This window comes from Lutjanus erythropterus, chromosome 7 (genome assembly GCF_056507025.1).
Source record: "Lutjanus erythropterus isolate fLutEry1 chromosome 7, fLutEry1.hap2, whole genome shotgun sequence".
Taxonomy (NCBI): Eukaryota; Metazoa; Chordata; class Actinopteri; order Lutjaniformes; family Lutjanidae; genus Lutjanus; species Lutjanus erythropterus.
Window position 1 is genome coordinate 41,091,726 of NC_139323.1, and position 15,499 is coordinate 41,107,224.

At 40.0% G+C, this 15,499-nt stretch overlaps 1 protein-coding gene across 1 annotated transcript in view; it reads right to left on the minus strand.

Moving 5' to 3' along the window:
- Positions 1-15,499, minus strand: part of kifap3a (kinesin-associated protein 3a) — a 47,737-nt gene that overhangs the window by 20,833 nt on the left and 11,405 nt on the right. The window contains exons 9-11 of the mRNA XM_084722331.1: positions 14,955-15,133; positions 7,983-8,145; positions 1,832-1,932 (exon numbers count right to left, since the gene is read on the minus strand). Coding sequence (XP_084578457.1) covers positions 1,832-1,932; positions 7,983-8,145; positions 14,955-15,133 — 443 coding nt within the window. The remainder of the gene's footprint in view (positions 1-1,831; positions 1,933-7,982; positions 8,146-14,954; positions 15,134-15,499) is intronic.

A 15,499-nucleotide genomic window follows, 5' to 3' on the forward strand; every position in this document is an offset into this window, starting at 1 on the left:
GTTAGGTATCACTTGGATCTTAATGATTCCGGTTCCACTTAGTGATTTTCATCCTCCTGTGTTCTTCACAGCAGAGTCATGTGAAACGCTAACTACCACAGATAAACGTTACCAGTGGAAACCACAGACTGAAAATAAAGATGGACGCCACGTATCCACTTCCTCCCACTGTACATAACTTAAAACAAAATATCCCACGTACGAGTGCTGCCATCCTGACGTCAGTCAGAGGCAGAGTCTGTGTAGTAGTGATCAGCTTTGGAGCCACGCTTTCAAGGTCGCACCCACACAGCCGCTGAGCTCAGCTCAGCAATCATGACATAAAACTCTGTTCTTAAAGCATCAAATAACTAATTTAAACCAAACAGCTCAGCAAAATTCAAAATGAACTGACCGACCAACCAATCCCACAGACTGTGACCCTCTGCTCACCTCACCAGAAGAAAACAACGACTGTCCAGCATCTAGTGGACTGACAAAACAACTGATTTTATTATTCTAGTACATTTACACCAAAGGAACACTTCACACATCTAATGGATGAGACAGACGCGTAGGAGAGAAGCGAGTACACCAAAAAGTTGCAAAGGTTTTTCTGATGAAGGTCTAATACCAAAACGTTGCAAATAAATGGTATATTGCAAGTTAGATACTGTGCGGGAGTCCTTTTGCAAATTATTCTAGTATATAAATTTTATTTTCTTCCCAGTGGGTCGTCCTCTATTCGAAAGATCGATGGACTGAACCCCACGATGCACCCAGAGGAATAGCCCTCACTGTGTGAATGTATGAGCGAGATTCAGGTTCAAAGCAGAGGCATCCTGCACAGCAGCCTCTGCAATTAGTGTGTGAATGGGTGAACATGTCATGTATTCAGAAGACTAGAAAGATGCTATACAAAGTGTAGGTCTAGGTCTAATATTAATCATTTACATGATTAATATGATTAATGAAAATATTGCAATACTATGCTGTACAAATTTATTTCAACAATGGAGTTCAGTTTTCAAAAATCTCAGTTTTTCTCAGCAACGCTAAAATGTAAGTCCAGTTTTTTCATATTCATTCACTCTTTTCAAAAACCACTGTTTGCGTTATGAAAAATGACGTGCCAAAATGAAGCCACAGATGGATGGACGACATTAGAGAGATGGAGGCAGTGAGGGGGAGAGTGAGTGGGCCTCAGGGCAGGGTCAGAGGTCACATCCTGGTCATGCTGCTCGCCCGCATCCTTTCTACCACGGGGGACCACGGGGGTTCAGATGCGCCACTGACACGACCTTCTGAGCAAACAGCCGACTCTCGCGGCCACATCTGGCTGGCATTTACACCCAATCTCGACAAACAAACACGACGCACATTTAGCTACTCGCTAATGATGAGAGGAGCAACTGACCGGGTCAACTCAATCAGGAGGGAGGCAAAAACGTTATGATGGAAAGTTGAATGAAATCAGCCTGAGGGGGTCTGAGCTTCAGGTATGAACTTAGTTTTCAACTTTATTTCAGTTTGGACAAATAATTTTGTCCCACTGCTGATTTAGCAACAGAAATTAAGAAGCTAATGTGTGAAGGAGAGCCAAAAAAAGGATGAAATGGCACTTCGATATTTTCAGGACTCAGTGGAAAGAGAAGGAGAGGAGAAAAAACAAAGTTGTCATCACAGTGAGAGCAAAGACTGAGCAGCAGTCCTCTGGTGGTTTTGCTTCCAGATGTGGCGTGCGTCCCTCCCTCTCACTCGGTTTCTCATGCATTAATTCCCGTGTGCCGTTAGCTGCTGATGCTAATGTGTCTGTCTTGGTCTGCTGGCGGCGTACATTAGCCAGCCTTACCTGCGGTATGCAGTCTGTGTCGGCAAACATGGACTTGAATCTGTCGTCCATGCTGATGTGGTACAGAATGCACATGCTGAGCTGTCTCTGGCCCTCGTCAGCTGCAACACAAACAGAGGAGGAGGAGGAAAGTCAATGGATGAATGACTGGTTGTGCCGTAACGCTCCGCGGGATGCCAATGACCACATCTAGGAGAGCTGTGTGTTTTTTGAAAATATTAATGGGCTGAATGGCCTTTTTAACAGCGATTCCTGTTGGAGGTCAGATGGCATTCAGAGCAGAATCAGCAGCAGCCGGCTGCTCTTTCTCAGTTTGTCGTGTCTAACAGGCAGCTAACCAGGGGAAAAACAATATTTAGAAGACAAATGTGGAGCTGCTGCAGGCTGCTGGATGAAAAAAGGCACAAAAGGGACAGTTTTCTCAAACAACAATTTTTTAAAATGTATTTGTTATTTAAATATCTAGATTTGTGCCTCCACCCCAAAACAATAAAACTTCATTTGAGTTCCTCACATCATTCAGTAATGCACATCTTAGTAATGCAGAACAGGCAGCATTTTTTACTAATGAAACTATATTTGTTCTTCAGTAGGAACCGATGGAGTTTGAGCTGAGAGCCACAGACAGGAGAGAGAAGTCAGAAAGTACATGTGTACAGTGCACATGGGACTTGTTGACAATAAGAAACTTAAAGAATAATGCAGCCTTATCATAAAAAATGCTCTTCTCCACCTAGAAAAAATGGCCCAGTTACACCTTAGGATAATCCACAGACCTCACTGTGGACAGTTTACACAGGGACCGGTTCTTCGGTAGAAAGCAGTTCCAATACAAACGGTGGACTGTGGACAGTGAGTCTGTGGATTATCCAGAGGATCCGGGACTCTGTTTGTGGAAAGACACATTCATGTTGATTTTTTTTAAAAAGCTGCATTAATTTTGCTCCATGGGGGCAGAAGAACAAGCTGAAAACTTCATGGCAAAAGTGTTAGCACAGTGGCCTTTTTACAAATCCATCAGACACAGAGCAACATGATCATCCCACTGGAGTCGTGTTTGTGTTCTTTGTGTACTTCTGAGGAAAATATCTGGCTCTTAAGCTGATAACTGTTCCACTTTCTTCACAAACAAGTCTCTAACTGTGTCTGTCTGTCATGTGCTGCTGAGCAGATATTGTGCAATGACTTTATCAGAGTTTTTTTGATGACCGAGTACGAACCAGACGTGTTGGAAACCCAAAACTAGAAGCAAAAAAACTCAAAAGAGCTGAAGAAGACTGCAGAGAACTATTCAATACACCAGAAAAATACACATTTTGAAATTTGCAAGCCAGCATGCTTTGCTGACTATTTCAATCCACAATCCTCTGCACAGTGCAACATGCATCACATCAACTGAGAATCAAGAGAGCACAGACAGATCACAGCTCGTTAGCTGCATTCAAAATTGCCTACTTTTCTTTTTCTTCAAATGTTGTGCTGCAGACTGTGATGGTTGCATGAGCAGGAGGGTCAAAGTTCAGTTATGATGAAGTAATATGTCCTAATTGTTTGGATACAGCATGCAAGAGCAGCTGCTGTACATACTATAAGTAAAAGGTATGTGATTTGTAATATAAGCTAAAGTCTCATCTGTAGTTAAATGACCAGAGTGTAGGATTTAGTAGCATCTAGTGAAGAGCTTGCAGATAGTTTACAAAAAAACACCTCATCTCCTGATTAGCTACTACTACTTAGCTGTGTGGCTAGTTCTTGTTGCCTTGACGTGTCATTGTAACTGCCAGCGCCTTTCCAATGTTGTGAAAGGATGTATTTTAACCATAAAGTATGATTCTTTCCTAAACCTACCTGAATAGTTTTTGTTCCTAAACCTTCCCAAGTACTTTTGGTGTCTGAACCTAACCAAACTGTGACTAAAAACTGAAAATAATAGTTAAGCTAACTCTGAAAAAAAAGGTAAGACGAGTCTCCTGGGTGAACGATCTGTTTTTGATCCATTCATCTATCACGCCCGCCTTGCTAAACTTCTCCCAAGTGCCAGTCTGCACTCACAGCCAATCACAGCACAGTAGGACGGACTGTGGAGGGAAAAAATATACCCTGCCCCCCAACACACAATATTTTAAGTTGTGAATTTTTCATGTTCAGACATTTTTGTTCCGAAACTTTTATTTTGAAAGTACTTGTCCACTTGACTCATTCTCTGCAATGTTTCCTGCTGTCTTGTGATGCAGAAGCCATAGATGATGTGCTGTCATCTGTGGTGAATGTAGCGCTGTAATTGGACTCTCTCTTTGTTGTTCATGATGTTACACTGTTTTGTTGATGTTAAGTGTTTACTGTACCGCTGTAATATCAGTAAAGATCCGTTTCAGTAATTAGCCTGTTAAGAAATTAGCCTCACCACGTGATAAGCTGACTGGCTAGCCCAGCTAGCTTGTTCTGCGTGCACAGACTTAACATGGTTACTCCAACAATTGTTTAGTATTCACACAGTCACACAGAGAAAATGCTTATCTCATTTTACCTTTAATGCTTTTAGTTAAAGCTGCTATCAGTAACAAGTCACAGATATGCTGAAATCTTTCGCACCATCCTGCAGTGCATCAATCAGTTTTGCCCAGTGAATGTTAACTTTTTGAGAAGCTTTATATTTTATATCTGCATCTGCTAGTGGGGTATCATGGTCAAGTCAGAGCTTGATGTACTTTGCAATAAGGTGGGAAAGATATGTGCAGATAATATCAGCCAAAATGAGTTGTAAAATATCAACATTGGAAAAAAAATATTGTGACTCTTTAGTCAGAAATTGTGTTTCTTTGTTGTAATTTGAATGAACCGATTCTTTTATACTTGTCTGATAAAAATGAGTTCATGCTCTGTCGCTACAGTCTTGTGAGCTTATCGGGCGTCAGCAGCAGCATGAGGGAGATAAAGACAAAATGGATTGAGTGTTAGACTGTCAGCGAGCCCAGGACCTTTATGAGTTTGACCTGTGACCAGAGCCGGGGGGCTGGGGCAGGGGAGGTCTGCAGGCCTGGAGGAGGAGCCAGCCTCAGAGAATTAACAGAGTTCAGACCAGAGTTTGACCTGGGAACTTTTCATTAAGAGAAGTGTTAAGAGAGAGGCTCTTCACTGGACCAGAACCACTGACAGACCTCCTGTAATGCCCACCAGCCTCCAGAGCCCTGAGCGGGTCCAGTTAAAACTGGTCCCAGCCGTGTTCGGTCACTGGCCGTACAGGGAGCCTTATCGCCGACGATTGGATCCAGATGTGCTCAGTGAACCCCTGGAATCGCAGGAGGGAGAAAGAGCCGAGGAGAGTCGGCTTCGAGCTTTAATTGGGAAAACAGGAGGAAGCATCAATTTTACTGCCTTTAATAAGTTAAAGCTTCGCTGCTCGCTGGTCCGGCCCTTCCAGCACAGCCAGCCATTGGCCAGAACATGTGCTTCTCATTAGTGATCCTTTACCTCAACCAATACCTTAAAATGCACATGAAAACAACCAAGCACACACACACACACACACACACACACACACACACACACACACACACACACACACACACACACACACACACACACACACACACACACACACACAGAGGCAATAAGCTCCTCCAGACCTGGCGAACTCCTTCACTCTGCTGGTAGGAACATGGAGGATCCTTTATGGGCGAAGAGAGAGATCCCATTAAATGTTCAAAACACTGGTAGGGTTGGGGGGCAGGGGGGGAGAAAAAAAGGTGAGGGGGAGCTGTTAAGAATTAACTAGACTGTTCATGGGCAGTTAGTGGGAGAGCTAAACTCCAATTACACCCCGGCCTGATTTAAAACCGCCCAGCCTTCGTAAAATTACACCCGCACACATTAAGAGGCGTCTGGGCTGGGTTTTGCGGACAGCGCCGCTCCGCTGTTATTGCATTTTCTGGATAAATAAGCAAGCTGGGTTTGGTCTTTGGAGACATCACACACCACATAACAGGGTAAACTTGCTCTTAAAGAGGTCCACACCCCCACCGAAGTCGCCTCATTTGTTTATGTGACGTAATGACCGTCAACATGCTGCATCACAGAATGAAACTTGAAGGGCACTGGAAGAGAGCGCAGACCTCCACCAGGGCCAAATGATCCATCTCACAACTAACGAAAGTGAGAAAGTCATCTGTGAATCTGTCTGGTGATTTGGATCAGCTCCAAAACTTAATGGGTTCTTCGACGGCTCCGAAGTTTCATGACAATCGGGCCAGTAGTTTTCCCATAACTCTAACAAAAAGCACCGAAAACATAACCTCCATGGTGGACGTAAAAAGATGGGACGAGCATAGAGTTAGGCATTGAGAACCGGTTCCATGGTGGAACCAGTTCCACAATAATCATTAACAAGCTAAATTTTCAGTTCAGCTCAGCAATTCCTCTTCCGCTTCTACATTGTGATAATTATTAAGATGGCATGTTCTCCTGCAAACTCCAGCTGGAGCGACAAAATGTACCAAACCCCTCAATCATGGCGTCAATGACAAGTATCTAAACCAGCACAAAAATGACAATTACTAACATAAACCACCGTTTTGTGAACAAACACATGCCAAACACTAACAGAAAGTAACAACCGTGCATTAAAAACACTAACATCATGTAGTGTTTTGGAACATAAAATACCAAACTTAAACTCATCATCATGGGGAAAATATGTCCTGAGAGGGTCTGAAGGATCTTCATCTCAGCACCACATACCCACCATAGTTTTCTTGCATGTGACTGATCGGTCCTGCCCATGTGTTTATGTTTGATTGTCTAAGTCGTACATGTCCAGATTTAACGTGATGTTTTTAATGTTTTGATGTAGGTCTACAACTAACCATTATTTTCAGATTTAGATTTAATAGCACAACATGGCATTTTACTTCCCCCATGAAATCAGGCAATCCGTATTGTTGAGCCCTGAAAAAGTTTTTTTTTTTTCAAATGGCTGTCACAGTTTTCCAGTGTTCAAGTGACGTCTTCAAATGTCTTGTTTTGCCTGACAACAGTCAAAACACAAAGAGATTCAGTTTACTGTGACATAAACAGAATAAATCAGCAGACGGAATCAAACAAAATGTAATTTTTTCTTGAGAAATAAAACAATGAAATGATTCTCAAAAGTTTTGCTGATCAATTAATCAACATTTCTGCAGAAGCTGCAAAATATGAATGAAAAAATAAAGACGCAGCTGACGAAGAGGAATCTTGTATTTTCTGTTGAGCTCAGGTGGTGGTTGGGATGGATCCGGTGGAAGGTGATGATGACAAGTGGAGGCTCCTTTGCACTTTCATCTTATCATCAGGGGTCATGAGCTCAGGTCAGCCCCCCCCACAGTCCTCTCTCTGCAGAGATAAGTCCGGAGTCCTCATGCAGAGTGTGTCAGTTGAAAAGGAGACAGTCGGCAGTGAGAGCAGATGATTAATGACGCCTCGGCTCACATAAAGAGCGAATTACACACGCGCACAAACACACAAATAAGGCAAACTCAACAGTGTCAGAACTGTGAGCAGGCGTAATATTTCAGCGTTAACTTACATTATGTGTGCGCCTCGCTTCCTGCATGAGCAACCCCCACCCGCCACTTCCCAAAAAACAGCCCTGCCTAAATCTCTGAAGACCTCTCCACCTCTCCGGCCTGCTCCTACAAAAACAACATTTGTGCAGAGGCTCTGGCATGTTATTCTAACAAATATATTATATTAATTATGCGCCGTTACCCGAGCCTCCCCCTGAGAGGCTTCAAAAGGCCTGTCAGAGATGCTTCTGACCATGTCACACGCCCCACGGATGAGACAACGCACCAATCGCATGCTCCGGAGCTTTTAGGAGGTCACTGCTCTAATGGTCACCAGAGGCGGCTCGAGCTGCGGGTGCTGTTGTAAAAGCTGCACCTGCACACACGTCTCAGAAATAACAAATCAGAGGCTCGGCCGCCTGCTCGGGACAGATGGGTGCGTCTCGTGACGTGTGTCTGTTTCTGTCAGGAAAAACCTGAAATAATGCTTCCCCTGATACGGAGGCAACAACCCCTGTCATAAACACACAGATACACACAGAGTGAAGCGGTAAACATTTCCACAGGAACAAACAGAGGACACACAAACAGTCAGTCTGATTGATTACCGAGCAGTGAGGAGAGTTTGGGGACGAGTCTGGCCTGGACCATCTGGCTGCGTAGCGACGTGTCGAAGGAGAGGTTGAGGAGGAGGCGTAAGGTGGTGCTCAGGAGGTCTTCGTGCACGCAGGGAACCAGGCGAGCCAGCTTCTCCACGGTGAACATTTCAGCCTGCAGAATACAGACAAGTGAAATAAAAACACACACAGAAGTCTGTAATGACACGTATTACTTAAACTAAAGCTCTACAACATAGCCAACAGTATGCTGTCATGCACTACATTCATCTAGACATGGGTTGTAGAGTTTTTACAAAATAATCTAATATTTCTGTTCTGGCAGCCTTTAAGGAACATCATTTCCCAGAACCCCAGGCTGTCACGGATTGAACATCACCATCCTGACAGACTGAGGCCTGTCAAGACGTGAGATATGAGAACAGACAGAACAGAGTGTGGAATGATGCAGACAGCAGACGTTACAGCTGAAATGATAAGAGACAAACAGTTGAGATGATGTTCGCTCGCTGCCACGACGGAAAGATTTCACAGCAGTTGTAGTTTTTTGTATGCAAACATAATAACCTTTGTTTCACTTCATTAAAATCATTAAGATCTTGATTTGTAAAAGCATGTGCTGTAGTAGATTCTAAAATTCAGGAACTTGTTTCACTTTTTCAGAGAGACGGATAAAAGAACTTACACTGAGCCAAACAACACCAGCATAATGCCGCTCCAGTGTGTGATTTTTAGGTAGCATGCCGGCCTTTCAGAAGCAGTGTGACACGTGAGACAACAGCATCAGCGTCCCGCCCTGCTGGCTCCCACACTTAACACTAAAGCTTCAACCATTAGTCAATTAAACAATTAAGTCGACTGACAGAAAAATAAATGCTAACTAGTTTGAAAATCAATTAATCATAAATTTTTCATGACATATAAAGCTGAATATTGAGAACTCTTTTTTTTTTTACCATTTTCTGACATTTATAGACCAAACAATTAATCTATTAATCTTTTTTTTTTTACTTGTTTTCTTAAAATTTAATTGTACAAGAGTTTATTTTTCTTTAAATACATTTTATTTACATGTCTGTCCACTTAAGTGAAAATCTGAATACTTGTTTCATCACTGACTGTATGTACGTGCAACACAGAAGTACTGTGATGTCGATTTGTTTTCTTCTTGGCAAAAAACTTTATTTCATTTCCATTTTCTAATCTGATCATTTATACTTTATTTTTTGGAATATGCAGCCTTAAAAAAACCCAGAAATTTAGCATTAAATCATGTATTGGCAGTATTCTGTGTGTATTTGATCCCTTTTCTTAATGCAGGTTTAATATATATATATTAAACCTGCATTTGCTCTACTTGTATTTTTTTTTACTTAATAGTTATCTATAATTATTAATAATACTGGTTAAAGTATGAGCATACAAACATCTGTGCATGCAAACCTTGTGCGATGGGGCAATGAGCAATATTCACCAGCACTTTACACTAAATAATGAGCAACAACACGTCACTTTAACATTTAGCACTGTAAGCACTTTAACTCTGACGGTCTCCTCTTCTTCTGGTTTGTCTTGAGCAACATCTCATAATCACTTAATCACTTTGTGTGTCTTTGTCTGTATTTCCAGTACAGTTTTTGTTATGACAAATTTTATATTTCTTGCATATTTACAACATTAAATGTTAACTAATATGTGCTGTCCCTATTTAAAACAAAATTTAAATAAGTAAATAAAATAAATAAGGATCTCTGTTTCAGTTCCCTGATATCATTCTGGATAATTACGTTTATTTAGCTGTAAAATATCCTGCCTCCATTATATATTTTTGTCACAAGTATTAACTGGTTTTTACAAAAAAAAAGATGTGTGTTCATGTATATTCTATATTCTGTATATTTTACTCTGTATAAAGAATATCAGCTGATATATCCATACTGAATTTTTTACTTCCTCTTGTTGGTATCTGCCCCGAGTCAGGTACTGATAGTTACTGATACTTTAACTGTGCTGTCCCACCACCCTGTAACACCTTTATATTTAAATATAGGCCGGGGTGATATAGCTGCAAAACCATCATGATAATGAAGTTTCATATCGGTTGCTATTGATAATTATTGTAGTTTGAGACATGTTGTGTGCCCTAGACAAATATTTTCATAGCCAATTAATCCTTCAATTATTTTCTTGAGTCATCAGTTGTCAGTGTCCAACATGACGTCCTCAAATGTCTTGTTTTCAGTCAGAAATTACATCACTTTACTGTAACGCAGCCTTTAAAATCAGGAAAAGACAACAGTTATGCCACAGTACAACGATATCAGAAATCTATCATGATATTTAGTCTCATATCATGATACAATATCATATTGATTTATTGCCCAACCCTGTTTAATTACAGAAACAGTGTCATGATTGTAAAGAAAAATTATGAATTATCTCTGACATAATATTCAGTAAACATCTGCATAAATTAGTGACTCTTTCCTTTTCATTTTGTTTGATCCTGGTGTCCAGCCTGCAGAAGGTTCACATGACCTACAGGCAGGTGGAGGTGTTGAGCTGATGACACTAAACGCAGCGCAGAGACAAACACACACTGCTGACTGTTGGGTTTTGACTCGATCCGCATGCTGTCACTGTGACTGTCTGTCTGTGTGACACAGCAGAACCAGTCAGTCCACTGCTGCCTGTTCACATGTCTGTTTCCCTCTCCTGTGGTCTCCCCGCAGCCAGATATCGCTGCGACGCAACCTGCTCCCAGTTAAAACACCACTCACTGCTACTGTGCGCAAAACCAGCTCCAGTCGCACCATCACAAACCAGACGTCGAGCAGCATAATCAGCTGCAGCCTGTGTCAATTACCACCGACATTCCCCCTCCATTAGTGACAGCAGCGGGAGGAATAACCCATCAGACTCTTATCTGATCAGGAGAAACTCACAACACGCTTGCTGAGTAAATAAAACCCGATGACACACAGAAGTGCATCATTAACCAATCAGCCTCCTTTGAATCAATTAAACATCCACGCCCTTATATGGAAACCCGTCTCCCTTGTGTAAACTGATATACTCATTGAGTCAAAGTGTTGAAACCACCATTTCCCTACTGGACACATGCTGGAGTGGGTCTGCACCCCCCGAAGGGTCCTTTAATCTGAATCAAAGATACACTGAAGGGGAAACAAGGAGATAAAACCGGTTCCTAACTGGGTCTGGCTTTGATAAAGACCCACAAACTGGGCGAGATTGGAACCAGGTGGAGCTGGATCAGGGGGAGTCAGAGCGGGGAGACTCCTGGACGAGCGCCGTGGGACACGTGGCCAAAAGTGGACCTTGTAAGCATTTATTAGACTGAAATTTGATAAGCGTGGTTTCAACCGGCATTTCTACAGGCTAACAGCTATTTGTCAAAATAAGCTCAGGAGTGTTTCACAGAACAAATGAAGAATGATTGTTTCCTCTAAATTTGACTCTTTCAGTTTAAAAGTTCTTGAAGAAAACATTCATTAGAAATGTAAAGAAGAAGAAGAGTCCACTGTTAATTAAACAAAGCAAACAAACAAATTAAAGTTAAATGTTGATCCTAATGTAGATTTAATTAGAACTTCAATACAGGATTATTTTTTTATTTTGCTAAAAATTCCATGATAAAAGGATTTTGTCTGTAATTACACAGAATTAGAGGAACATGAGTAGATTCTGTGGGTCAGAACCAGGGTTACAAATTTTAAATAACTTCCTTAATCGATCACTGGTAACATTAACAATCAAATTAATTATTTCATTATTAGAAAAACAAAGAAAATGCTTATAACAAATAATAGCAAAATGTAAATTTTAAATATTGTAATGTTCTTTTCTATTTCATTGCATCTTCTGCATATGATGAGCTCTTTAATTGTGGTTTTATTTTTCTGTATTTTTAATTTTTGAGGAATCTTGAATTTGATTTTATTATTATTATAATCATTATTAGATGTTTTTTCACCTCACTAAAATGCTTCATTTCCAAAGCAACACATTGCCAATATTAGTGATTTTCAAAAATTCTGATGTCAATATATCAGCTGATGCTCTTTACACAGAATATAATATAAAGAATATAGAATACATTCATAAACACACATTTATTGTTTGTGGAGATAAAGATATGTCATGGAGATTTTAGAACTTAATGATAAACTTTTGTCCAAACTTATATTAGTTCACCTAAGGTTTCACTGTTATTTAATAATACACAAAAACTTGTGTGAAAGTGACGAGTTTCTTTAAGTAAAGGCAACTGACCAGTAATATATTAAATAACCCTGAATGAAATAATGTTTTTTAATGTAGTGTAAAGTTGTAACAGAAGACTGTAGTAGTGGTATCCTTATCTCTATAATGAAATACTAAAGTTAAATTATTAAGTTTCAAATTTATTATTTCTTTCATTTTCTTGTTCTTCTTTTCTCTCTGTTTTAAATTTAAATTACATGTATGACATGGATGTGTATGAATGTATAAATATTTACACACTATATATGTGAATGTGTGTAGACATACATATGATCATCTTTGTTGGTCATACTTTTCATACATTTTTAGTTTATTTATTTTTCTTGCATTATGTAATATTTATGTAAGCACTGTATTTTATTTATGGCTGTGTCAAAAAAAAAGAAGAAAAAAGTTTTAATCGGCCTCCACTCTTCTGGTTTCAGTCTTTCTCCATATTTTGGAACCTGCAGGAGGGATTTGCTCCTATTCTGGTCTCGAGCTGAAAATCTGGTACCTGATCATGTTAATCAAACATAAAATATTGCACTTTGTAAAAGACAGAGGAGCCTCACCAGAAGTTACAGACAACTTATTGAGTGTCCTCCTCCTGTTCTAAATATTTTTTGTGTACAGTTGAGGATGGGATTATTAGCCCTTCTGAAAGTGTTTTTCAAAAATTTCCCAAGTGCTTTTTAACAGAGCAAAGAATTTTCAACATAGTATTTCTAAACGTACTAGTTTTCTTTAGAAAGCATAAATTATTTCTATTTGCACACAGTAACAATTATTTCAGAAAAAACAAAAATGACCAGGGTCAGTATTATTACCCCCCTTGAGAACTGACCTTTTTATTGAGTCATAGTACAAACCACTGCTGTGCAATGATGAGCTTTAACTTTGTAACGCTCAAAGCTTGTAACATCAAGTTAAAACTGAGGGTTATCTTCCAATTTACACACAGTATAAAAACTTGAGCTGTCACTTAAGAAAGCATCATGTCAAAAATAAAAGAAATTAGTTTAGACTTGAGAAAAAGAAATGTTGATGCTCACAAAGCAGGGGGAGGATATAAAAAGTTATCACAGCGTTTCCAAGTGTCAAGAACTGGAGTGAGAAGAATCATCAAGACATTCAAAGAGAGCCACACAGTACAGAACAAGTCTGGCAGAGGGAGGAAGAGAAAGACTCTGGAAAGAAAATATAGTGACAGACGTGTCTGAAGACCCCAGAACAACTGCCAAGACACGAGTGAAGGACTGAGCCAAGTCAGGAATTGTAGTCTCAAAGAAGACAATCCCTAGAGCTCTGCACAGGAATGGACTGAGAGGTTGGAGACCAAGAAAAACTTCTGCAGAAGAGACACCTTCAAGCCAGACTGACGTTTGCTAAGGATAACCTGGAGAAAGATTCTGCATACTGGAAGCGTGTCCTTTGGACAGATGAGACAAAACTAGAGCTCTTTGTCCACTGAGACATTGGTTGTGTTTGGAGAAAGAAGGGAGAGGCTTATAACCCAAAGAACAGCGTCCCCACAGTGAAAGCAGTCAGCAGCAAAACTGGTCCAGAAGACCAAAGTGAATGTTACTGACCGGCCTGTATGAAGACTGTGAGGTGAACTGAAGACCAAGGTCCACGCCAGAAGACCATCAGATCTTGAGAGATTCGCCTCTTGACCCTGGTAGTTTTCGTCTTTTGTGAAATAATTTTGTTTCTGCGTGCAGAGTAAAATAATGTAAGCATCCAAAATAAAACTAGGATGTTTGGAAAAGTTGTGTTAAAAATTCCTTACTCTGTTTAATAGCACTTGCGAAATACTTTTAAAAAAATGAAATTTTCATAGGGGGGGGCTAATAATTTCATCCTCATCTGTAGATATCAAATATTTTGGTGGATATTTTTGAGTGTTAAACGACTGAATCAGACAGTTTACCTTTTTTTTTTTTTTAGGAGGATTTTTGTTTTATTGGCTAAAATACATTTTGCTGCTGAGCCTGTCCACAGCAGAGTTATTATCATTTTGTATTTTTCATTGGTTTTTCTTTTTATTTTCTTTTAAATTTTTGTTTTAAATGAGTTTAGTTTCAGTTAATTTCCAGAGGGGGTTTGTTAGTTTCAGTTCTGTTTTTATAGCTTCACTTTTAGGGATTTTTTAAATTATAATTATGGGACCTGTTTGTCAGGGGGATGATTCAACATGTTCAGAACAGATATTATGATACAACTGAAGCCAACTCACTCACACAGACTTTCCAGTTCCATTTGCACAGCATGTCCACCATCGACTCCTCTTGATTGTTGCGTTGATAAATCTCACCAAAGTGACAGAGATTAAAACTAAAGACATTTCCTCTACTCTTTATTTTACTTTAGTTAGTTTACTACACAACTTTGTTTCAGTTAGTTTGTGTTTGTGTGTCTAAAGTCCAGTTTTTCTTTTAACTTCAATTTACTAAAATATTTTTTTACACTTAGTTTTAGTGAACTATAATAACTGCTTAGCTTCCTACACCAGCGCTCCTGCTGCTTCTCCAAACTGGGAGAAAAAAAACTATCCCTTTAAGATGAAATGAGAAGAAGAGCAAAGTGTAAAAATCAAACAGTAAGTATACATCTGTATAATGTACACAGATTATCTATAATATTTCAAACCTGCCATAAGTCCTCCTCTCCCTTCCACTCCCTCCCTCCGTCTCTCACCATGTCATTCTTGTTCTCCAGGAAGATGGACAGCTTCTTGAGGAATGAGATGACCACCAGCAGCAGCTCCTCGTCCTCCCGGTCCAGGATCTTCACCAGCATGTGGACGATGTTCTTGTTCCTCATCTTCAGCTCGGTGCGGGTGTCTTCAGCCAGATTCAGCAGCAGACACAGAGACACTGTGGACAGGTCAAAAAGAGAGACAACAGAGTCATCCTGGGAAACAGAAACTGATATTTGATATTTAGCTTTAACTCTCTTATTTGTTTGTCCTGGTTTAGTTTACTTCTTCTTGTGCCTCTTTGGGCTGCAACAAACAATTATTTCCATTATCAGAAAATCTGTCAGTTATCTTTGAGAATAATCAATTAATTGTTTAGTGTACAGTCAAAAATGTCTCATTTTGTCCAACCAGCGATCCAAATCTTAAAGGAAGGAGGACATGTTCACACTGAAGAAGCTGGAAGTAAATAAGCTTCTCCAATAACTGCTAAATAAATGTCAAATGATTTTTTTGGAAATTAATTTTTCATGTCAGCATTACA